This window comes from Hippichthys cyanospilos, chromosome 8, assembly GCF_059441005.1.
Source record: "Hippichthys cyanospilos isolate Australia breed blue-spotted pipefish chromosome 8, RoL_Hcya_1.0, whole genome shotgun sequence".
In the NCBI taxonomy this organism is placed as follows: domain Eukaryota; kingdom Metazoa; phylum Chordata; class Actinopteri; order Syngnathiformes; family Syngnathidae; genus Hippichthys; species Hippichthys cyanospilos.
Window position 1 is genome coordinate 1,261,267 of NC_142376.1, and position 24,791 is coordinate 1,286,057.

The window sequence follows — 24,791 nt, forward strand, 5'->3', positions numbered from 1 at the left end:
TCCAATATCCTCGGAGGACTCCCGGCCGCAGATTAGCCGCCATTAGTTATGACCGACTAAATTAACTGCTGCACACAAGCGCGCCGGGGAGGGGCTCTGCCATCCTGGCGGGGACGCGCCGTTCGCGCGCCCCTCTCCGGCCCCGAACCCGAACCTTCGTCGTCGCCGATGATCGGCGGAAGCCTTTCCGTCTCGAACGCTTCCCGCCGCGGGTTTCGTCCGGATCATTGTGTAAAAATGAGAAAACAAATGAGAGTTGAAATGTTTTATGACTAATACTAATGTCAATATTTCATGATTAATATTCAGGCTGGACTTGTATTATTTTGCACTGCTTTCAAAAAGAAGAATGAATTTGACGTTATTTTAAAGTTGTGGAAATATAGACCAGGATTTACTAGGTATTGATAAATACTTAGTATAAAAAAAAGTGCTATTGAACATCCTCTGATGACAATTGGCATTATGATTATTGATTTCATGAAACTTTAAAGCGGGGGTCAAACATACGGCCCGCGGGCCGATTGAGGTCCCGCAAATGGGCTTAATCCGGCCCGCCAGATGATTTTTTTTAAAGTAAAAAATTGGCAAATTTTTTTCAATAAATGAATAACTTGAAATGTTTTATGGTTAATAGTAATGCTAATATTTTATGATTAATAGTGATGCCGTAAAGAAGAATAAAATTGAAGTTATATATTACAGTGATTTACTATGTATTAGTATCCGTTAAAAAAAAAAGTACTTATTGAACATCCTCTGATGATGATGACAATAGTCAATATTATGATTAATTTCATGGAAGTTTAAGGCATGTTTAAGGCATGAACAGGTTTAATATTGCCCGCGGGCTAATTTTATATAGTAAACTAAAAATCAAAGTTGTATAAATACATGATTTTATCGGTCCGGCCCACTTGGAAATTGATGTTTCTCAGCGCGGCCCGCGAGCTAAAACGCGCGACACACCCCCTAAGCAACAATGCAATACCGTAACAGGCCGTGCGCGAAGGCGCCATTGGAATCGGCCGCACGCGCACGGCGCCGCAGCAAATCAATAGCGACGAGCGCCACGACACGGAGGCCAAGAGTCTCATTTGTCAACCCGTCTCCTCATCGTCTCACCTGCACTCGTCTCCCGCTCCTCATTGCGGCGCTGAGACAACTGGCGGACGCAGCATTTAATTACGCCGCTATCTCCCGGGGCGCCGTCGAGGCGGAGGCGCCGCCGAACGCCGCTCCGAGCCGGGAGGAGGAGTTTCATTACAATTGGCAGTCAAGTGATTTAGTCGCCGGCGAGCGGGCGAGGCGGGCGGGGGGGACACGGGAGCTAATTTCTCGCCGCTCGCCGCAAAAAGGTCAAATGCTTTTTAATGACTGTGTTTTCTGATAATACAGAATGGAGAGGCGGCGGCTGCGGCGGCGAATAATAAAAGTTGGCGATTGGTATCACGCGGCGAGCTTTTAATGGAGTCTCGCCGCGGCAATATTTGCAAGTGGGGCGCTGTCACCGGCCGTGATGTCTCCATCGCCGGCGGCTCGTCTTGTTTGCCGCCCGCGCCGGCCCGATTATATGAAGAAAAAAAAACAGCAAATGAAGAGCGCGCGCCGCTATGATTATTTTGATTATTAAAGCTCCACACGGTCGGTGTCGCTGATTGAGCAGTTATTAAAAAAAATGGACGCCGCATGTACATTTCAAGCAGCCTGGCGGGGAGGAGTCACTTTATTAGGTACGCCGCTATGAGCCCGGTGATTCCATTTCTACACTGTCATTTTTAACTCGTTCTATACCAAAGACGTATTTACGCGTCTTTTACGCATTTGTACGTTTCCAGGTACTCAAAGACTTAACTCCTTTGGCGCCGACAATTTTCACATCCGTTTTTGCCGTTACTATTGAAAAAATGAAATGAGATAAAAAACAAGTACTGGAAGATTGAAATCTGGATTCTGTAAGACGTATAAATAGTAAATACTTTGGGATAGAATGAGTTAAAAACGTCAATGTGGGATTATAAAAAGAAAGACCTCACTTTTCCTTGAAAACACATTTTCTGTATTTTTTCAAAACAGATAACGATACCACTAGTACTTTTGAAACACAAAAATGTCAAGTTAAAAATGTATGAACTGGTTGATTTTTCTATACTCCCAAAGAGTCAAGCGCAAAACCAGTATCGGCGGCAAGTACGGCTACCTGGAAACGAGGCCAGGTATCATCCCCTTGGGTTACGCGCCCATCCCCAAATCTCAAATTGGAAAAAGTTACTGTGTCCCCATTTAACTTGCGTGACCCCGCCCCCCCCAACACACACAGGCGCACGCACACAAGGGACCTGCCTGTCAAATAAAGATAGTTGCGTAATCCTCCGACACAATGACTTTCCCATTATTACGTTGGGCCTCTAATCCCCGGTCCTCACAAGAGGTCAATCTCCCAAATTCTTGGGCCGCGGGCCCCCCCCCCCCGGTCGTCCATGATTGATACCTTATACGGGCGCTGGCTTTCATTTGTATTTGATTCTCGGGCGAGCGGAGAGGAAATGTGTCAGGGAGCTGACATTGTGGGGAAGCAGCCATGTGGGGAGCCCACTCATCATAGTAATTAAAAGACTGTTAAAATATCAATGTGCCCGAGAGGAAAGAGGAGCGCGGCTCGCCTAAAAAAAATGGGGCCACGCGCATAAAAGATAGATGAGACTCTTGCAAAAAAAAAAAAAAAAACAGGAGTCTCCTCTCGGTAATGTGATTTGAGGTATTGCCTACTTCTTGATTACACCGGGCCACATTTAACGGATGGGAATAATACAAGTGAAATGATTGGTGTTCCTGCCGCGCGCAAAAGCGACCTAAAGTCTATTGTCTTCCTTCCTTGTGTGTTATTAAACATTCGAGGTTGCCTGAACCAGGCTTAATCAAATGCACCCTTTTAGCTAGCAAAAAATGCTACTGTGGGTTTTGTGGATTTGGTTGGAAGGGGCGAGCAGACGACAGGATGGGACGGTCTGGGTAACGGTTTCGTAACTTGGGATACGCTAATGAATAAAAGAAGTCTCGACAGGATGTGTTGATAGAGTGGTAGGAGTTTTGTAACTGCCAACACATCTCTGACCATTCTCCTCGTGAGCAAAATTCTCTTGTCTTCCTTCCTTGTGTGTCGTTTACTCAGTGTTGCCAGATTGATCAAATGTGCTCCTTTAGCGAGCTCGACAGCAAAGTCAAGAATGCTACGTTGTCCTGAAATCAAGTCCAATTGGTAATTATACTAATTGAGATGCTTACGAAATAATTTATTCCGCTGTAACTATGTCACACAGCGCCTGTTGCCAGTGATGAGCAGCTGATCCAAAATGAGCAGCTAGCAGCAACAAATAGCACTAGATGCACTCAACTGCTCCTTATTGGCTGGCTAGAACTGTCAGTTGGTTTCTCAAAGGACGTCGAATAGATGTAAATGACTCAAATGACACGATTGCCGTTCCTACTGATCACTTTTGTAAAACTAGGCGCTTGTGATTTCGCGCTTTTGTTTTGTAACGGCCGACTCGACGCACCGGCAAAGTCATTACGCTACGTTGTGCTGAAATCAAGTCCGATAGCTAATTATGCTAAGTAGCCCGCATAAAAAACACTTAATGAGTTCATTAGCGAACAATGCTGGCATTTTTTGGGGGCGGCGCTGATTTTGGCGATCCGACAGGCAAACTAATTAGGATCAGCGTATGCTCACCCCGTGAGCCGGCGGGCTCTTATTAGCGCGTTTAACTTGGTGGCCGTGTGACCGGGCCCGATCCCGTATCAGTAGCTCGCAGCTTTGCGGGCGGCCAGACACACAAACGCCACCCGAGCACTCGCATCATTAATGTTGCAGTCTTCCTATCATCAACTCCTAGGTTACACCCCGTCCGCGTTTGCCGTCGCCGTAATCCTTAATTATTTCCATGCACCCTTAATCTTTCATATGGATTTGCTGTTTTTCGCTTCAATATTTAACGGCGCGGCGCGGCGCGGCGCAGGCGCGCGTACGAGGAGGCGGATTGGAGCAGCTCGCCCGGGCCGGCCCCCGGCGCACGGAGACGGCGTTTTAATTCGCGCCGACGCTGACCTCATTCACAATAATCCCCTCTCGCTTAATCGCTTGCGCCGCCCGGCCGCAAAGCGTTTCTTCACGTTTGCCGGCGAGTCAAACTAGACCGGGCCCCCAAAAACCGCAAAGAACCGGCGTAACAAAGAAGTTAATTACGCCCGCTCGGAGGGGGAATTTTAACTCGGCGAATGAGAGGCGCGCGTCGTGTTTGCCCTTTCGTTTTAGCACATTTGCCTGGTAATTACCAGGACGCCAGACGCTAAATGGCTTGAAAAGATTGATTTTTTTCTGCACGCTATGATTTACTCTCACAGGTATTCGGCAGCATTTCGCTTTTTACCTTGTTGAGTCCGACTTTTGGAGCAAGGGTGTGCAGTGGAAAGCTTGTCAAAAATAAACGTAAACCTTTACTGGGCACAAGGCAAAAGGCGTCCGGAACCGCCATTGCTTAAATTCTAACGTAACCCGAAATTTCCTGCAAATTCTTGCCTTTTTAAGATGTAAAACTAGAAAAAGGGGTGCCTAAGAAAGGCTTTTTTGCCCAGTGGTTCTCAAAGCGGGGTCCGCGGATCCCCGGGGGTCCGTGGCCTGGCCGCGATGGAGAGGGATTTTGAACTTGTGGTGAACCGATAGCCTGCGCGGCTAGGCGGTGATCCCGTTATGCCTCGTAAGTGTAATGGAATGTTTTGACCCAGATTGGTAGGTAACCAAACCTATAAAGGGGGGCTTTGGTCATGCAAAGATGTGGGAAACATTGCCTCCTGCCGTAGGATGACAAAGTGCTTAATTTAACTTGTAATAAAAAAAAATATAAGTGGCGCAAACATCATAAGCATTCACGTCTCAGACAGTCCATGTTAAAATCTGCTTTAACCTGGCAAAAGACTTCACAGAAGGAATTCAACTTATATACGAGACAAAACAAAGGTCTTAAAAGACAATATTCCTAAATGTTGACATACTTTGTGACAATATGTTCTTCAAGCAAGCAAAACAAAACTAAAGGTAGGATAAGATGTAGCGAAATATTCAAGATCTGCAGAACTTTTCCCGCAAAGAAACGACTGAAGAAGACTCCTCCCTCCCTCCCCCCCTCCCTCCCTCCCTCCCTCCCTCCCTCCAGGTGAGAGCTGAAACCGCAAACGCGATGATTTGGGAAGTCCCGCGAGGGCCAAAGCGGCAGATGGGCGTCGGGCGTCGCACGTGTTTATCCGGCGCGCGGAGACGGGGCGCACTTTCATCGGGGCGTCACACCGGCCCCTCCGTAATCCCATCTAGTGATATGATAGGAAGCCAGATGGGATAACTCGGCCAACGCCGTTAGCGATAATGTATCGCTCATAATACTCAAGCGGACTTGTGCTGTAGCGTAGCGCCGCTTGGCGCACGCAGCGGCTAATCCGGTTAGCGCTTGATGATTGAGCGAGCGGGAAGATGAAACGATTACGATAGATGGCATCAAACGAGTTCTTCTTGATGACTGCGCTACTCAATCAATCGTCATTTAGTGACCCCGTAGGGGAAAAACGGCTTCACCGTCATTTTTATGATGTCATCCAGTCCCCAAAACATATTTTTACATTTTTAAGAGTCCGGACATTGGATCCGAGGGATTTATTTAGAGCTTTGCATTTTTTTCAAGTGTTTTTCTCGAGGAGGGTCGAAAAATGGCCGGTACTAAAGTACGAAAGAAATCGGTTACTTAATCGGTTGGGCAACCGATTACTTAAGTACCTAATTTAATCCATTACTCTGGTGTAAAAGCTAACTGATTCATTATATTAGCACTTAAGCACCTCAAGTATAAAATTAGTTCAGTAGTTTGGTGTCTCAATTATTCATTTACTTTAGCACGCAATCATCTAGAATAATCAGTTTCATTCATACTTGGATACCTAAAGCAATTGATTACTTTGATCAGCGCTTTAGTACCTAAAGTTTTCAAATATTAGTTATTAGTACCTAACGTATTCAATTATTTTCATACTTTGATATATAAAATAATCAATTAGCACTTAATTATCTCAAATGATCGACCACATAAGCGCTTTAATACATAAAGTAGTCAATTACTACCTCTCCAAACAGTTGAAATGTGTTGGAAGTCAAAAGAGTGAAGCCAAAAGCACTTCCGCAAGCTCTTTTGGGGGTTTATCATACAGTAAGTGTTTGATAATGTTTTGCACTTTCCTTCGGCATACAAGTGCTAAAAACAATCTTAAGGTGCCAACAAAAGCATATAATGCGCATTGCATTTTAGGGGAAAAAAAGAAATGAAAAAAAAGAGCATTTTTTTGTTGTCGACAATAGTTGTCTTGCTTTTTCACATTTGTCTTGTACGCAATTACGCTATTGTAGCATTTTTGAAGGCGGATTCACGTATGCTTCGCCTTCCCTACGGACCACCCACGTTGCACTCTCGCGACGGGTCGGGCGCACGGAACATCTTGCACTTGCTATAGTCACACATTTGTTTTCAAGAAAAACGGTAGAAGTCATCAGTTCTAATTAGCCACTTATCGTAGAGACATTATTTGTTGTTGTGTCCGATATAAAAACGCTAGAGACTCAGCAGTGCTAATTTAACACCTAACATAGAGACTTTTTTTAATGCTAAAGGCTCTTACGTTGAGGCAAGATTCTTGAGAAAATGGTTGTGCACTTATCAGCGCTATTTAGCGACCTAGCAGAGAGCTTATGCTACGTACCGTAAAAAAAGGAATAAAAAGTCTCATCAGTACGGATCAACCACCTAGCATAGATACATTTTTTCTTGCTAAAGGCTCTTAGGTTAAGGCAAGAATCGGACAAAAAAAATAGTGGAAAAACTGGGTGTTTTTTAGCCACCTCAAATAGACTTTTTCGTTCCTAAAAACTTTTATGATTGGGCAAGAATTGTAACTATAAACAGTAGAGAAAAACAAACGGTGCTAAGAAAATACCTAACATAAATATTTTACTTCTTTTTTTTTTTTATATAGGCTCTTATGTTAAGACATGAATTGTCAAGAAAATGGTAGCGGACTCATCATTGCTAATTAGCCACCTAGCATAGCGCCATTTGTTTTGCTAAAGACTCTTATGTTAAGGCAAGTACCGTAAATAAAAACGGAAGAGAACACATCAGTGCTAATTAGCCACCTAGCATAGGGACTTTTTTTTTTTTTCTTCCCTTTGCAAAAGGCTCTTATGCGTAAGTGCGGGTGGAGGGAGTTGTACAACATCCCCGTGAGTAATTGGAGCCTTGTAACTCCAGAGAAAACGGGCAAATCGTAGGAAGTGCTAACAGGACCTTTGTGCGGCAGGTTTCCCTTTTCCAGGGAGCCGGCGGGGCCCGAGCGAGAGGGCGCTATAGTGGGAACGGGGCCGCCATACCTGAGTGGGGCCGGTAATGAACCTCTTCACATAACCGCTCAGCCAAAAGCAAAAGACGGGCATAAAGAAGAGAGGGGAAAAGGGGGGCGCGGGCGCAGAATGGCAGCCGGGACAAAAGGTCCGGCTCGAGGAGGCGCGCCGGGGGAGGGGGCGAGTTTGGGCCGGGGGGGGGGGTTACGTCGGGGCGCTTTATTAGCGGTATTCTCCCGGTCCGTTTCCAGCTTGCGGCGACCGAGCACTTATCACAAGTGGAGCCGCAGAAACCGGCTATCCGTCAATGTTTAGCATGAAGGATGCGGCGTTTACGGCTCGGCGCGGATGGGGCGCCCCTGCCCTCCGCCGCGCACCTCCTCAGCGCCGAGCCGCTCTTCTCCGACGAAGAGAAAGGAAGCCGGCGCGGAAACAATATATTGAGCCTGCGCCACCCGCCGCACATCTTCGCCTTTGTGGCCAAACGGGGACAAAATATTCTTTCCAAAACGGCCGATAAAGCACAAGTGCGGCGCCCATTCAGGAAAGGCGTACTCGAGTGTCCTCCAACTGAACAACGCTTTCTCGTAATGCGCATTGTCGTGGTTTTCCAGCGGCGAGGACAGATAAACTTGGGGTCATTTCAAGTGGCTGTTTGCACAGCGATTAAAAAAAGAAAAAAGAAATGAATGTTTTGGCACTTTGCTTACACGGAGAACGCAAACGTAAACATTCATTGTTCTCCGGTCAAGGCGCGCGCTGCCTTCAAGGGCCTCCGGAATTGAGGATAATTTACGACTATTAACAACTATAGAATTTGCTACCTCAAGATTCCGATTTTCACGGGGGTTCATTCTGGATCGCAAACGATCGTCAAACGTTCGTAAGAAACAATTTTAATGGTTTTCTTGTCGCATTAGTAAGTTTAAGACTTCCTCGCAACGGGAACAAACAAAACTTTTTGAGAATGACTCCAGAACATTTGGCAAACGCTCGCGTCCTTTGACCAACCCTCGCGTTTGCTAGCTTTGCCTACATTCGTTAGCCTCTCAGTTGTTCCTTTTGACCTGACATTCAACGCAACGACAACGACTGCCGACACTTTTTCTCCGTGCCGGCTTGACGCCGGAGTAGTGACCGATGAGTAACTCGACCCGACGAGTAATCCGCAAAATGGCCTCAGCTAGGAAAGATGCAGAAGGAGTCACTGATGAATTACCCAACACGACGAGCGATCGGCAAAGTGGCCTCAGCCAGAAAAGGAGAAGACCGAAGCGTCTCGTCGGGGGCCTGAGAGACATCTCTAGGGTGGCAAATTTTCCTCGCAATACATTAAAATCTGGAGTTTGTTTAAAATGTCCTCGCGATAGGAAAGAAATATTTTGAGAATGACTTCAAAACATTTGGCAAACGTTCGCGTGCTTCAGCGAAGCCTTCCGAATACACGTTTGCTAGCTTTGCTAACGCTCGCAAACGTCAGACCCTCAGTCCTTTCAAAGTGGTCTGGCGTTCCATGCAAAGATGACCATTCCTGACACTTTTTCGCAGAGGGAGGGACCGATGAGTTACTCAACACTACGAGCGATCGACCTCGCCCGGAAAAGGAGAAGGCGGCGGGTCCGCGTCTCGTCGAGGGGTTGACGGACGTCTCGGGCGGAAACATTTCCCTCTGGAGCGTGCTTAAAATTTCCCGTTGACGGAAAAAAACCCTTCAAATAGAAGAACGTCGGGCAAAGGTTGGCGTCCTTCGACGGAGCCTTCCCAATGCACGTTTGCTAGCTCTGCCAACATTCGTTAGCCGTTCAATTTCGCCACCGATTCCCCACACCTTTTCTCCGTAGCGGCTTGACGCAGAAGGAAGGAGCGACAAGTTACTCAACGCCACCAGCGATCGGCTAAGAAAGGGAAAGACGACAGGGCCGCGTCTCGTCGGGGGGCCGACGGACGTCTCTTGAGTGACGGCTGGCTGGCAGCCGTTCTGGCGCAGGGGTGTTCCCGCTACAGTGGAAGCTGTCAGTCCTCCCGTCGGCCGCGTGACAAGAAGACTTTCGCCGCAACAGGCTGAGAAGAAAGCATGTCATCTTTTTCCCTTTTTTTTTTCTTCCTCGCCGCTCTCGGCGACGTCGATAAAGGAGCGGCGCTCGGGAACAATGCGAACGACAGAAGCGAGAGCGGGAAAAAAAAGGGCAGAGGAGGAAGAGGAAGAGACGGGCGAGCGAGGGGGCTTCTTTGACAAGTGAATTGCGTTCCCATCGCCCGGAGAAGACGGGAAAGAAAAGAAGAGAGCGACGGACGGGGAGGGGGGGGGGGGGGGGGGTTAGATGTTTATTTTAACTTCACCCCTATTTGTCTGACGTCAAAAAAAAAAAGCCGGAAAGGAGAAAGCGAGTGACAAACGGAGAAGAATTCAGATGGTCAGACGCGCGGCGGGCGGCAGCCACACACGAGGCTCGGCGCCTGACAAATATGACAGCAGATTAGAAAGGCTGCCACTCAAACGGCGCCCAGAGACGGCGAGCGACACTACCTGCGCCGCCGCCGCGCTTCGACGTCTTTGTTGTTTTGCTATTCGGCCGACGTTGATGACAGTATCCCGGACCGCCCCCGTAATAAACAAAATCCACCGTATGGAAAGAGCCTTTCCGCGTAGCGTTTTAATAGCGTTTACAGCACTTTTTTGGGCAAGTCTTTCAAATATAAATACCGTAATACCGTACCGGTGCGGTCTGTACACAAAATGATATACCTTGGCATACTCTATATTTCAGAGCCTTTTTTTTTTAATTATGCTACACGAGTAAATCACTGTCATAAACATAAATTTGTTTTTTACTTTTATGCTTAGTGAGGTCCTGAGATCGGAATCGCAGATAATCTCCGATCATGAGAAAAAGACGGTTTTATGGTCTGTGTTCTCTCTCGCAGAAAACTCTGCTACGCGAGTAAGTAAATCAGTGTCTAATAATCGAAATATGTACTTTTACTACTTTAATTCTTAATTGGGGATGTCCTGATCTTGAGATCGGAATCAGAAACCAGCCCAGATCATGGGAAAAAGGTTGCGTTTTGCCACTTTTTTTTCCTCCCTTGCAGGGAAATATATCTGCAAATAAATAAATAAATAAATAAATTAGGGATGTTCTGATCCCGAGATAAGAAAACAGCTCTGATCACGGGAAAAAGATCTTCATTTGCTGTTTTTTAGAGAAAAATCATGAAAAAAAAGAAAAAGAAAAATCACGAGTGTATCACAAACAAAAGGTGACGCCTATTACCTTTAAGTTAGTTGTGATCACGGGAAAAAGTTTGTTTTAAGAGATATATGTGGTAGAGAAGGACGTGTAGCAACGCGAGCCAAAAGTGGTGAAAGTACTGCACAAGGCTGCAAAATGTGCAGGGTTGGGAAACCGGCTAGCTTCAGTCAGAAACCTATCAAAACATTAGAAATCCAAGAGCGGAGCGGGGGCGCCAACGGCGACGCGGCGGGCTAAGGATCCCGGCAGCGGACTTTTAACTCGTCACCTCTCGCGCCGGCATGCTAACCAGCGGTCACGTGACCCTCAGCCCCCCCCCCCCCCCATAACCTCATTAGAAGCTCGGGGGCCCCGCCGCGCACACATCCACACGCAATTTGCCGTTTTTTCTTCCCTTTGATCGGCCCACGTCCAAAGACGTCAATCACCTGCCAGCGGCGGGAAGAGCGCGCACCACGCCACTATTTGAGAGTAATTTCCCGCGGCAGCCTGGCGCATAATACACTTTTAATGGCCGACTAATTCTCTGCCATTACTTTGTCAACATGATTACGGGATCCGCCGCTCGCAGTCCCGAGGAGTTGGGCCCGGGCTTTTTAAATATACACAAGACATTAATGTGTCTCTATTCAGCTTTACATCAGGGGATGTCAGCCATTTACATAATGCCGCCATTGAGGTCCGTGACAGGCTCCCCGCTCGCCGCCCGCTCTATTTTTCGACATCATTTCCCACCACAAAAGGGCCCCCGAGCGCTGCCTTTTCCCTTTTTCCCTCCCGTCAGCGCCGGCACTCTGCGCTAATGTCACCACGGCGGCGGCCGGCGGGCGGGCGGGCGGGCGGGCGGGCGGGCGGGGATGAATGGGCAAAGTTTCCATTCCATCACCTGTGCGCAGACAGGATGGATGGCGGGGCCCGTACAAAAGGATGAGTGCATAATTTCCCCACTTAAGGCGGGAGTTCATTAAGGCTGGCGGGAGGCGAGGCGAGGCCAGGCGCAAATGCAAATCTCAGCTGCCGCAATGGAAGGAAATGCAATTTCGACGGATAAGTCGGGGGTCCCAAACCACGCGCGCTTCCGTCTTTTGTCCGCTACCCAGAAACTCCACAAGACGGAATGCGGAGCATCGCCGATTTGGTTTCCGGCTCATCTGTGAGAACATGGCATCGCGACGCAAAATCCGCATTAAATGGATACAATTTGGCGACGTATTCCTTTTTAGTACAATCACCGTATTTTCCGGACTATGAGCCGCACCGTTAAATAAGCTGCGGAAGCAAAAATCAAGCTAAAATTTTAACAACTGACTTATCCGATTGTTTTGTTGACATTCCCTTCAGCGCAGCTCCATCTAGTGGACGCATCTGGTATCACCATCATTGAAATATTTGTCCGGCTTATTTAGCGCGCGTGGCCTCGAGCGTGCCGGCGCTTCCGCGCAAACCCCTGAGAGACTCGTAAACCCGCCGTGACCTGCCAAAATGGCCGTCCGGCGACATGAAAGACAACTTCCTGTATTTGGCCCCTGTTGACATCAAACGGCCGTCCCGCCTCAGGCAGAGACAATAGCGACGGTGCAAACAGCGCACGCAAAGGCCGGCCCCATCCGGACGGGCCGCCCTTATTATGTTCCCGCTTCAGACAGTCGAGCGGGCTTCCACTTCCTGCGGAGCCGGAATGTCTTTCCTGGGACATTTGTGCTCCGGTGCTCGGGTTACACGTATGTAGCCGCTCAAAAGCGTTCGCTTGTCAAAGATTCGAATTTCCCACGTTTTAATGCCATGGCAACAAAAACACCTTATCTTTTCAAATTAAGAGCAAATTAAATGAAACATGAATCCGCTTGTCGCTAAAGTTTGTTTGTTCCTCAATGTTTTTCCTCAAAGCGTAAATATTGTGTGTGCCTCTAGCTATTTCCATTAAGAGTCGCGGGGGGAGCAGTTTTTATGTACAAAAAATGTAAAAATGAATATTCATAAGTATATATATATTTATATGTTTATGAAATTGAAATAGCAATATTTATCATGTCACAATTTTGACTTTTGCGGACTTTTGCATCATGGGAGTCCAGGCTAAGCCAATCAAGGAAGTCAATGAAAGGCTTGCAAATGTCATAAGTTGGCTGCTAGCGCCACCCGGCGGTTTTGGGGTGTCAACACATTTTTTTTTTTATTGCGCCCCGTTTGCGAGTTGCCATTGAAAGGATTAATGCAAAAATGGGGGCAAATGCACGATATAACACGGGTTTTCGATATATCCAAAATCGACAATATTTCCAATTTTTGAATGGCAGTAAATGAGCCCGACATGGGCGAAATTTGACATCTGCAGAGCTCTCCACCTCCCGTTTGCGAGCATATTGAAAGTCAGCCTGTTTTGACATTCGTTTTGACACCCGAGTCGGATGAAAAGTTCCCCCGGGGGTTAAGGCGGCCTTTACGTAATTCTCTTTTTTGTAATTGGATTTTCTCGGCGTAGCTAAGCGTTATGTGGCATTTTGCGGCGCAACTGCTTTCTTTGACTATTGGTTGACGTGGAGAGGAGCTTTCGAAAGGCGCGTCGCTCGCCCGTCACGGGGGCCGAGGAAGGCCGGGCGGACGTGTTCGGCGGCATCCGCAAAACCTACTTGACGGCGGGCGGGCGGGCGGGCGGGCGGGCGGCTCTTTGACCAAAAGTGATAAAACGGCGTAAGAATGTCAGCGGCGGCGCCGGAGGCTGAGCCGTAATTGCTCCTAATGGAAAGACGTATAATAGCGGGCCAGGAGGAAGGCCATATAGCAGTTGAAGAGTGAGAGTACTTTTCTTTGGAAAATGGATGAAAAGCCTCCACTGGGGGGCGGGGCGGGGCGGGGGGATGAAATAAAATGTGTGCGCATGTGTGTGTCTACACTGCAATATTAAGTGGGGAACAGGTATGTCCAGATGCCCATTGTGTTTTGCTTTATGCTACATGGCGCCAAACAAATTCTGCATTTGTACTTTTTTTTCAGTTTCTTTCTTTTAATAAAAAACAAACAGTGTAAAACACATAAAACATAAAATCAATGTTTTTGTCATATTTTTATTTATTTATTATATGTTTTTTTTAGTTTCTTTTATTAAAGAAAAAAAACAAACTGCGTAAAACACATAAAACATAAAATCAATATATTTTGTTATATTTTTATTTATTTACGATATGTTTTTTTAGTTTTTTTATTAAAGAAAAAAAACAAACTGCGTAAAACACATAAAACATAAAATCAATATATTTTTGTTATATTTTTATTTATTTATTATATGTTTTTTAGTTTCTTTTATTAAAGAAAAAAACAAACAGCGTAAAACACAAAAAACATAAAATCAATGTATTTTTGTTATATTTTATTTATTTATTATATGTTTTATTTAGTTTCTATTATTAAAGAAAAAAAAACAAACAGCGTAAAACACATAAAACATAAAATCAATATATTTTCGTCTGGTCCTATTTAGGAGGTAAAATATCAAGAAAAATCATGAGGTAAACCGGCAAAAATGTTAAATGAAAGTAAATAAAAAAAAAGGTTAGATTTTTATTTTTGTCCCTTTTATTTAAGACATAAAAACATGAAATTGATATTTTTTGTCTGGTCTGACTTAAAAAGAGGAAAAGTATAAAGAAAACCTGGTAAAGCAAGGGCCTCAAATAAAAGTTGACAAAAAAGGTTAGTATTGTTTAGTTTTTTGCCATTTTTTAGTTTCTTAAAAAAAAAAGACGTAAAATCTTTTTGTCTGGTCCAACTTAAAAGGAGAAAACAAATCAAGGGAAATAACGATGTAAACCAGCAATAAATCCACAAAAATAAGGCAAGATTTGTTTCTTTTTTTTGCTTTTGTCCCATTTTTATTATTTACACCGGGCCGCCGAAGAAAGAGCGGTGGGTCCACAAATGGCCCCGGGGCCACGGTTCGGACCCCCTACCCTAATTGTGCCTTCTATGTTTTCTTTTTTGAAAGGTACTGTTTGGGTCGGGAGCGCCGGGGTTCCCGCCGTTGGCGAAGGCAATCTGCCGGGACAAGGCGGTAATAGCAATATCATCTTCACGCATCCCCGGCTAATGGCGCCGCTCAGCTATTCATGGAAAGATCACAAATAACAGCCGGCTGTCAACGCTTCACACAACTCAAAACAATATTGTCGCACCTTGCGCAAAAAGCGCCGCGTGGTTTAGCGCCGCCGAGAGACTCGAGGGATTGTCTCAAAAGCCGACAAAGGTCGGCAACAACTTTTCCGCTCCAAGTCAAACGTTTCCAGAAAGCCTCACACAAAACGTCTTGAAATTAGCCGTCCGACCGTACGCTTTTTTTTCAGCGCCGATAGCGATAATCGCTAGTCGCGTAGGTTAGCATGGAAAGCTAGCGGGGATTCAAAATAAGGCGATTCCTCAGTCCATTTGAAAAAAAAAGAAATACAAGTATTCTAATATCCCAAATTTCACAATTTAGCTTTTCTTTTTTTTGTAATCGGCGAATGAACGATATTATGTGCCTTATTGCTCAGGACATTTAAAATATAGGGAGAAAAAAAAAAACGTATGGGTACTTCTTACGAAATTCACATCATAGGAAGATTTTCAAATGATGTGGGATTAATGATTTCTATTAGCTGTAATGGCCTGCACATTTCAAATACAAGGAGACAAAGTAAAAAAAAAAGGACTTGAAAATATAGCAACATTTTTCAAAAATTAATTTGTTAACCGAATGAATGTGATTTTTTTTTGCCTTAGTCTATTTAAAATATGTGGGGACAAAATAAATAAAGTACAGTGATGTACACATTTCACAATGTAGCACATTTTTCAAATGTTCAAACGAACAATATTTATTTGCTTTATTGCTCATTTCAAAGATAGAAAAAAAAAGTATGGTAATGTACTTTATACTCATTTAACAATCCAGCAAATTGTCCATTTTTAAAATGACACATTGAGCGAACGGATGTGATTTATTGGCCAATCCTCAAGCAGAACGGCTAAAAAAGCTGGCGCATATCTGTACTTGATACAACCCCCCATCCAGACTTTCTTTGTTTCCCGCCAAGTGCGACGGTTGACGCGGGTGGGCTTTTCAGCGGGCTTGAATGGCTTCCCCCCGGCGTTTGTGTTGGCGCCGTCGTCAATGGCGATGGCGTTATCAATTAGCGCAGCAGCGGGAGCCCAATTAACAGCATCAAACGGCTAATTAACGGAGCGGCGCCGGCGAACGCGCCGAGTCCGGTCGGACGGGGCGGCCATCTTGGCCGCGCGCCGGCAATTAACCTGCGAGCCGGCATCAAAGGCGCGGCGAACGCCAAATTGCCACATTTTGACCAACGGTACTCATTAGCATCCCGGGGCCATTTTATTAGGTACGCCTGCGCCACACAAACAAAGACGAGAGCCGGTTTGCAATCGTTATTTCTGTCACCGGTTCATGGCTCCGTTATCTTTCAAGGGCTGGGCGAGTATCGACAGCAAGTATCGGGTCCACACTTGATGGGAACTCGCGAAACAAGCTCATACTAGCTTTAGCCACTGTCTTGGAGCATTATTAGCATCACAAACTACAAATGATCAATTTGATAAACAGAAAACTGCCGTTCCTACTGATCACAAAATCGGTAACACAAAATGCTGGTTTTTTTCCAATACCTTCTTAAAGTTGAAGACATTTTTCAAAAACTTGAAGTCATAATTAGCATTTAGCGGGCCACATCAAACGATGTATGGGGCTGCGGCTGGCCCCCGGGCCTTGAGTTTGACACGCGTGGTCTAAAATCAAACTAATGCTACATCCAACTTAAACTGATGTAAAAAACGGTCTAAATATTGAAAAGAAAAAATGTTGCGTGGAAATTTATAGTTGAAAACCAGAGATATGCCAATCACAGTGTAGTGAATCGTTATTTCTGTATCCAAGTCGGGCGCGTACGAGCGCAGCGTAAACAAGCAGCGATCGGAGCCGAAGGGTTACCGAAGTTCAAAGCGAAGAAGCCGAGGCAAAACACGGCCATGCGAGGCCAAAGGCACTCAGACGGATTTAAAGGCGGACGGACGGGATAAAGCGGGCCCTCTCCTTCACTCCGGTTGCTCGACGTTTGACAAACACTTTCTCGGGCACTCAGTCCCGCACGCAAGGTCGCGCTTGTGGCTTAGGGAACACTCCAACTCTATTCAATCAGACTACGAGGACTGAATCGGCTAAAGGTTAATTGCGCCAGAGTCCTTGTGCACATATGGACGGCCAAAGTGTGTACGTGTGTGTGCGCGCGCCCTTGGTTTTTGCTACACGGTGGGAACCCGGGTTTTACCCGCTTTGCGGGGACCTCTCGGACTTGTGGGGGAGCGTTCCGGTGAGGTTAAGGTAAGGCGTCATTTCCGACGGTTAGGGGCTAGGGTATGCATTGTCCCCACTACGATAGAAAAACCAACTCTGTGTGTGTGTGTGTCTACCGAAACACTTAGCCAAAATGCCTTTTTGTCACACAGGGATTAGCGTGGACATAATCTATGTACATTTGCCTCCTCAGGAGACACACAAGTGTCTACAGGAGGATTTGACCCCCCCCCCCCCCGCCCCCGCCCGTCCAAAGAGACGGAGAAAAATGTTTGAAACAGGTGCACGTCATCCAACGCGCCCACAAAAGTGAAAATCTCTAAATTCACTCGGAAATGTTTACACAACAACTCCATCAAGTAGCTTCATTCCCCAAGTAAAGGCCTCACCTGTCTATAGGAACCGTCAGTGACATTTCTTATATTTGGGGCATTACGCTAAACCTTTAAGTCACTTTTGATACCGCAATCGTCGGTTAGGGTTAATAGGACGCAACCACACATTTGATCTTCATTTTCTGGGGTAAAAAGTGCGTCTTATACTTGGGGAACTACGGTCAACTTTTAAATGGGTTTTGGGGGAAAAAGTGCATCTTATACTATACTGCCTTTACTTTCTTTTATTATTACTTTACTTATTATTACCATAAGCCAATAAGTTACTTTTGATTCCACAATTATCAGTTAGCGTTTGTAGGACGCAACCGTACGTTTAACCTTCATTTCTAAGAAGAAAGTGCATCATATATTAGAGTTATGATAAGCCTTTAAGTTTGATACCACAATTATGAGTTACTGTTTAAGTTTGACCTTCAGTTTTGGGAAAAGAACTAAACAAACGTGCGTCTTATACTTGGGGAACTAAGGCTAACTAATTTTCAATTTATAGGAGGCACCCAGCACCCATACATTTGACCTTCATTTCTGGGGAAAAAAAAAAAAAATACTGCATCTTATACTTGGGGAAATAAGGTAAGCCTTTAAGTTATTTTTGACACCACAATTATCATTTACCATTCCTTGAACACACCCATATGGTTGACCTTCATTTTTTGGAAAAAAATGGTCTTATTTTTGCGGCAATACGGTAAGCCTTGAAGTCATTTTTGATACCGCAGTTATGTATTAATTGTAACAGAAACGCTTAAAGCTTTTCTGTTTTTTTCTGTCCGGTGCTATATTTGTCTTCACGGCAAACATTTCCATGGGATTCATCAGCTGAGCTCCAAAACAAAGGCTTCTCTCCATCCCGTAGAACTCATTTATGCGCGTCTAAGTGATGTCATCAAAGTGGCATTTAGCGGCAAGGACGCAAACTTTGGACGTTTTTCACATTTGCATATGATGTGGGGGGGGGGGCACGGCCTCGTTGACCTCCAAAGGGCAGACGAGGACCCTCTCCATCCCGCCAGCGCCACTTGTGGCAGGAAGAGGGGCTCCTTGACTGGCGTCCAATGGCCGGCGGGAAACGTGGGTCGCCGGGTTCCGGCCGTTGTCCCGGCGACCGCCGATACGCGCAATGGCACTCTGCTAAAAGTTGACGCGCTACCACAAGTTTGACTTTGGAAACGCATCGTAAAATGGGCCACAAATATCAAAAAACGCAAAGCCCACTCCAAAAAAACTCAAATTTCGGGATGCTCGATACCACTTTTTTCACACTGATACCAGTACAAATACTTCATTCTTGTAAACTATACTGATTCCAAGTAGCAATAGATTTGATAGATAACATTTTCTGAAGAAGAAAAAAAGACTTTTAATTACTTACGATTGTAAAAAGTACATTTCTAACTGCAAAGGTAAAAATGGAAGATTTTACGAGTTTTTTTTTTATCGTCTCCCAAAAATGCTAACTCGTGGTTCATGCGCCGTGTAATGCACACTTTTGGCTTTTAGGTACGGGAAATACGTTATGTACATGTTTCTTTGTTCATTCCGTTGTTCATTTATTACTAAGGCAAATGTAATACATACTATAAGACCATTTAGCAATAAGTTGCTAGCAATAAGTTGCTCCATGTTCCATTTCATTTGCTCTTAATTTGAAACGAAAGGCATACCTGTCAGCTTTGGAGAGAACTCAAGGCTTTTAGGTGCGCCTTCTAGAACGGAAAATACGATATGTGTCTGTTTCTTTGTTTCTTTATTTATAAGGCAAATGTTTTGTCCCGCTAATATACTTTCCTAATGTATAAGACCATTTAGCAATAAGCTGCTTCATGTTCCATTTCATTTGCTTTTAATTTGAAAAGAAAGCCGCACTGTGATAGCTGCGAAAACCCCGTTAAAATCACAAGTGCCCCCCCCCCCCCCGTTCGAGAAAACTGCTGAAAACACGTTTCCTTGGCGGAGATAATTAAAAAAAAAAGGTGTTAAATGAGCATCCGGCAGTCCCAGTGTATGACGACAGAGGTTTCTCCAGAGGAGGAGGAAACGGAAGCGTCGGCCAGCTGATTGTCCGTCTTTCCGTCCCGTAAAAGCGCGGACGGGCGCTGTTTGTTTGTTTAAATGCGATCATAATCAACACAATCCAAGTGGCGCTTTTTCCAGTGCCACCCCGTTCCATTACTGCATTAATACCACTGAATTTCACCTCCACTTACTCCGCTGTAATGGAAAACATTATTGTCGTCAAGGACAGCCTTGTGGACCATGTTAAGGGGGGCGCGGGGGGGGGGCAGGGCGAGGAACACACACTCCATGGCTTTTCACATTATGAAAAAAAAAAAAAAAGAACGAAAGAAAGGGAAAAATGCTCTCAGGGACTTTTCTGCATTCCACTTCATGAGCACAAACAAACGGAGCAAAAAGCCATTCTGCGGGAAAGATGTGCCCGTGTGCGTGTGACGGGGGGGACGGGGGGGACGGGGGGGACGGGGGGGGCAGACATCCCTGAGTGTCATTCATTACATTGGGAGACTTTTGGTAGCCGAGAAATGTTCAAAAAGCAATTCAATCAAAACCCATGAGGAGGAAAATGAAAAAAAAAAGTATTTTTTATTTTATGTAAATATATTTTTTATTATTATTTATTAATGATGAATGTGTTTCTATTCTGCATGAGTTTGGGCAATTATTTTATCATTATTACGGTCATATCATTTGTTAATGATGAATGCATCCATGGCTTTTGTTTTGCATTCTGCCTTTTTTTTCAACAATTATTTGATATAATATCAAATTCATCCAATAGTTATCAATGATTGCATGCATTCAGGGCTTTTTACTGCAGTTGGAAATGTCCAACTGCATTTGAACGCACCATACGTCCGAGCAATGACTTGAACGGGTCAAGCTTTTGATGCTCGACTTTTTTTTTTTCATTTCTTAGTCAAATGTCCTCAATCAAATTCGGTCCTATGAGATGAAAATGTGGGCGTGTTGTCCCTAATGGAGTGTCCCGCACCGGGACAAAAAAATCGGAGTGTCCGTCCTCTCTTGCTCTCTCTCTCTCTCTTGCTCTGTCGCTCGCCCCCCCCCATCTTGACACAGTGCACTGAGCCTAATCGCGGATAATTGGGTGGGAGTGGCAGTGGGCCGGCCCTGCCTTTGTGCGCAAAGGCCAAGTGGTCAAGTTAATGGGGCCCTTGTGTCGAGTCCCCCCCCCCCCCCCGACCTAGCGTTCGATCACCGGCCCGGCCACTCCGCGGCTAGCTTTCACCGGCATTTATTTCTTTAGTTCACGAAGCCGGCCGCTTCGATCCGGCGGCGCCGTTTTGCCGAGGGAGGACGACGGGTACGGCGCCCGCTCTTTCAAACCCGGAGGAAAGAAAAAAAAAAAAAAAGATGGGGAGGCCTCCATGTAGTCCCTCCCACCTCGCTGATAAACAGAAGAGTGAGGCTGCGGGATTAACTGCGCCGCCTCCCTTCTTTATCCCTCTCTCTTTTATTCCCGAGGAGGGGAAGACGCTTGACTGGGTTTGATATGTGTGTGTGCGTGCGTGCGTGCGTGCGTGTTAGCTTGTCTGGCGGCAGCTTAGCCCGCAGGAGGCCATTGTGCTGGAAACGCAGGGCGCAGCCGATCGGGGGGGCCCGCGGAAAACTTTATTACATCTGTAAGCGTTTAACGCCTTAACTCTTAACAAAAAGAACACACACGAGGCGCCGCCGCCATGAACGCTCCCGCTTTTGAAAATAAAGAGAAATAAATCCAATAACCTCAGAAAGTGTTGATGGTTTTTTTTTTGGTGACTATTTTTAAACACTCTTTACACCAATATTTTTTGGGGAAAAAAAGAGGGCATAAGGGCAAGGCATTGGATGTCTGGGCTCAGTTAAGACGTATGAAAACGTCTTTGGGATGGAATGAGTTAAAACGCAAGACGTATAAATACGTCTTTGGGATGGAACGAGTTAAAACAAAAGACAGGCAGAATAAATGCGCCTATGGAATTCAAGTTCAAACAAAAACAAAAATGGATACATATGGCCGTGGGATTGAATGTTAAAACGCAAGACGTATAAATACGTCTTTGGGATCGAATGAGTTAAAACACAAGGCGTATAAATACGTCTTTGGGATCGAATGAGTTAAATGAATGGACGTATAAATACGTCTTTGGGATTGAATGAGTTAAATGAATGGACGTATAAATACGTCTTCGGGATTGAACGAGTGCAAAAAAGACGTATAATTACGATTTTGGGATTGAATGAGCGAAATGGCGCACGTGGGTAGTTAACGCCTTTTGTGCGGACGTCTCATGGAGCATTCGGCCGCATTTGCGAAATCTCAATGTCACCATTGCGTTCATTTTGACATCGACCATTTTAAAAAAGATGAAAAAAATGGGTACCGGCACGGACTGGGTCCCCGCTCGTCGGCCGGTCGGGCCGCGCCGGAGCTCCTTTGGTCAAGGTGAGCAGCAGAGGGTAGTGGATGTCTTGGTCGTACGCTTCTTTGCCTTCTTGCAGCATCTAAACGCAAAAAAACAAACGACACGTCGTCACATTTTCAGCCGCGCTCGCTTATTAAGCTGAGCGGCTAGTCCTTACTCCAAGATGGAGTGAAAAGAAAAATATACCGTTCCTGTCTGTAGCAATGATATGCTCCATGTTCCAACTGATTTGATCTTAATTTGAAAAGAAACATGCAGCACCGCTTCTTTAGCAATGCATTGCCTCTTGTTCCAATTGATTCGCTCTAAATTTGAAAAGAAACATGCACTGTTTCTTGAGAAATAAGTTGCTTCCTGCCCCAATTGATTTGCTATTAATTTGAGAAGAAACATTTTTTTTCTTAGTCAAGCCATTGATTCATTTGCCAATTGATTTGCTCTTAATTTGAGAAGAAATCCTTCCTGTTTGTCAAGCCTCGGGTTGTTTCGCGTCCTAATTGATTTCCTCCTAATTTGAAAAGAAAAAAACGTCTTGAGCAATGCATTGCTTCAAATTACGGTTGATTTGCTCTTAATTTGAAAACACAATTTAATATCAACTAAAATGAAGTATATAAGTATATTTTTTTTATTAATGACCCAACAACTAAAAATGTGAAGTACTGTTCCTGGGAGGTTGAAGGAAGAAGAAGGTAGAAGAGGGAGAGCCATCGGCCCAAGGGGCAACGGGGCGGTGGAGGGGCGACTGCCCCCCGCCCCCGGGGACAAAAAGAAAAAAACAAGCTGCGCCGAGCGGCATTCACAGTGAGGAAAGGAGGAGCTAGGAAGGGAAGAAGGAAGGAAGGAAGGTGAGGGGGGGGGGCTGAGAGCTGGCAGAGGTGAAAAGTTTAACAAGCAAAGCTGTTCCTCCTGATCGCAGGCTGCCTAATCAGCTTCATGGGTGGCTGCCTAAATCGCCTCTCGAGCACCCCCCCCCCCCCCCTTTCTCTCTGTCTCTCCTTTTTTTTTTTTTCCCTTTCCAAGGTGCAAGTCATTTATTTTAGTGGCACTTTGGCTTACGTGCCCCCTCTTGCTCTCTTGTGCAACATGGACGTGGCCGCTCGGCACGCCGGGGAGGAAGTGGACGAGGAGGGACAACAAATTGGGGAGGAGGGGGAAGTCACGTTTCAATTGGCCACAAAAGAAGGCCGCATCTACACATTTTCTTGGGAGCACCTTTTTCACTGCCTTTCCCTCCTTTTTTTTTTTTTCTATAAGGTTACTTGTTATTTTGATACCCGCTTTCATTTTCGGTTACGGGATTAGCCTGACACCTGGCTGTTTTAGGCTGTTATAGACTCAAAAAAAAAAAAAAAAGAAAAACCTCTTTGGGAGTGAATGAGTTAAAAAAAAGACAGTAGTAAAGAGAACAGCAGCTAAATGTTTTACTTTGTGGTAACAATAAAAAAAAAATGAGAACGCCTGGACTTAATAAAAACGTAAAAATACGTCTTTGGGAATGAATGAGTAAAAAAAACTGACAGTAGTGAATAGAACAGCAGCAAATGAGTGCTTTGTGGCAACTCGAAAAAAATATTTGAAAGTCAGGACTTTGATTAAAAAAAACATAAAAACACATCTTTGGGATTGAATGAGTTGAAAAATGACAGTAGTGAACAGCAGCAAGTGTTTCAGCTTTGTGGAAATGTTTTTAAAAAATGTTAGAATGTCTGGACTTTATGATAAATAAAAACGTAAAAATACGTCTTTGGCAGTGAATGAGTTAAAAAAGGACGTAGTGAAGAGAACAGTCGGAAATGCTTCTGCTTTGTGGAAACGTCAATAAACCAGAGTTCCTGGCCTCTAAAAAAAAACGTAAAACTCCGTCTTTGGGATTGAATGAGTTGAAAAAAATGACAGCAGTGCAAAAAAAGGAAGTTAACAGTTGTGCTTTGTTGAAACAAGATGACCCATTCCCTTTGCAAGACGCAAAACTGTCTTTTTGTCACGCGTGCGCAAAAGACGGGGCGGGGACGCTGGAGAAAAATTAAAATTCATGACTCTCTTCACAAGCATTTGAGTAACAAGATTAAGATGGCGGCGTGGAAAATAGCTCTGGCATTATCAGGCTGCTTGCAGTCCCTCCAGCTGCTCGCCTCTCTATTCCACAACAGCGCGGATAAGAGGATAACGCGCCGGCACAAAACGCGCGCCGGCGCTCGCCGCGCGCTCTCGCGCGTGCGTTTTTTTGGGCTTACTTTTTCAAGTCGGAACGCAAGCTTGCAGATGACCGCCACGGAAGCCACTTGACACCCCGCACCTGTTCCTTTGCCGCGCTAATAAATAAGCGTATGCTCGTTATGAATTTCCCTTGAGGGATTAGCCCGTTTGCGATGAATAACATCCAAATTGACGGGCGTGTATTCCGAGATAGAGGAATTAATACTGTGGAAACAGTCCCCTAAAAACACTGCTTGTCAATTACCTTTTGCTTGCCCCCCCCCCCCCCCCCCCCCCCCCCCCCCCAGGAAAGAGAACCTTTTGTGCCCCCCAACTCACCCGGCGATTATAATTAAACATATTTTATGAAAAATATGAAAGCTGCTTTCATTTATAGGGCGCCCCGCATTATGAGGCGCAAAGAATAGAAGCTGCATGATTTGTGGAAAAATTGGGGTGTTTTGTGGGCAGCTACAACGGATTGATGACATTTTCATTCATTCCAATATGGAAAGATGTTTTGAGCATGCATTGCATTTTTATAAACTATTGTGACATAAGAACTTTTTTGGTTGAAAATGTGTTAAGTTCCATATTTTCTGCACTATAAGGCGCGTCGGACTATAAGGCGCACCTTCATTGAATGGCTTATTTTAAAAGTGTTTTCATATGAAAGGCGCACCGCATTATACGGCGCATAGATAGAAGCTACAGTGGTGG

The 24,791-nt window shown here is 45.2% G+C and overlaps 1 protein-coding gene across 2 annotated transcripts in view; it reads right to left on the reverse strand.

The window, feature by feature from the left end:
• camkmt (calmodulin-lysine N-methyltransferase) overlaps nt 1-24,791 on the reverse strand; it is a 114,099-nt gene that overhangs the window by 20,272 nt on the left and 69,036 nt on the right. For both annotated transcript variants that reach the window (XM_088420814.1, XM_088420813.1), the window contains one exon: nt 21,831-21,951. In XM_088420814.1, coding sequence (XP_088276940.1) covers nt 21,831-21,951 — 121 coding nt within the window. The remainder of the gene's footprint in view (nt 1-21,830; nt 21,952-24,791) is intronic.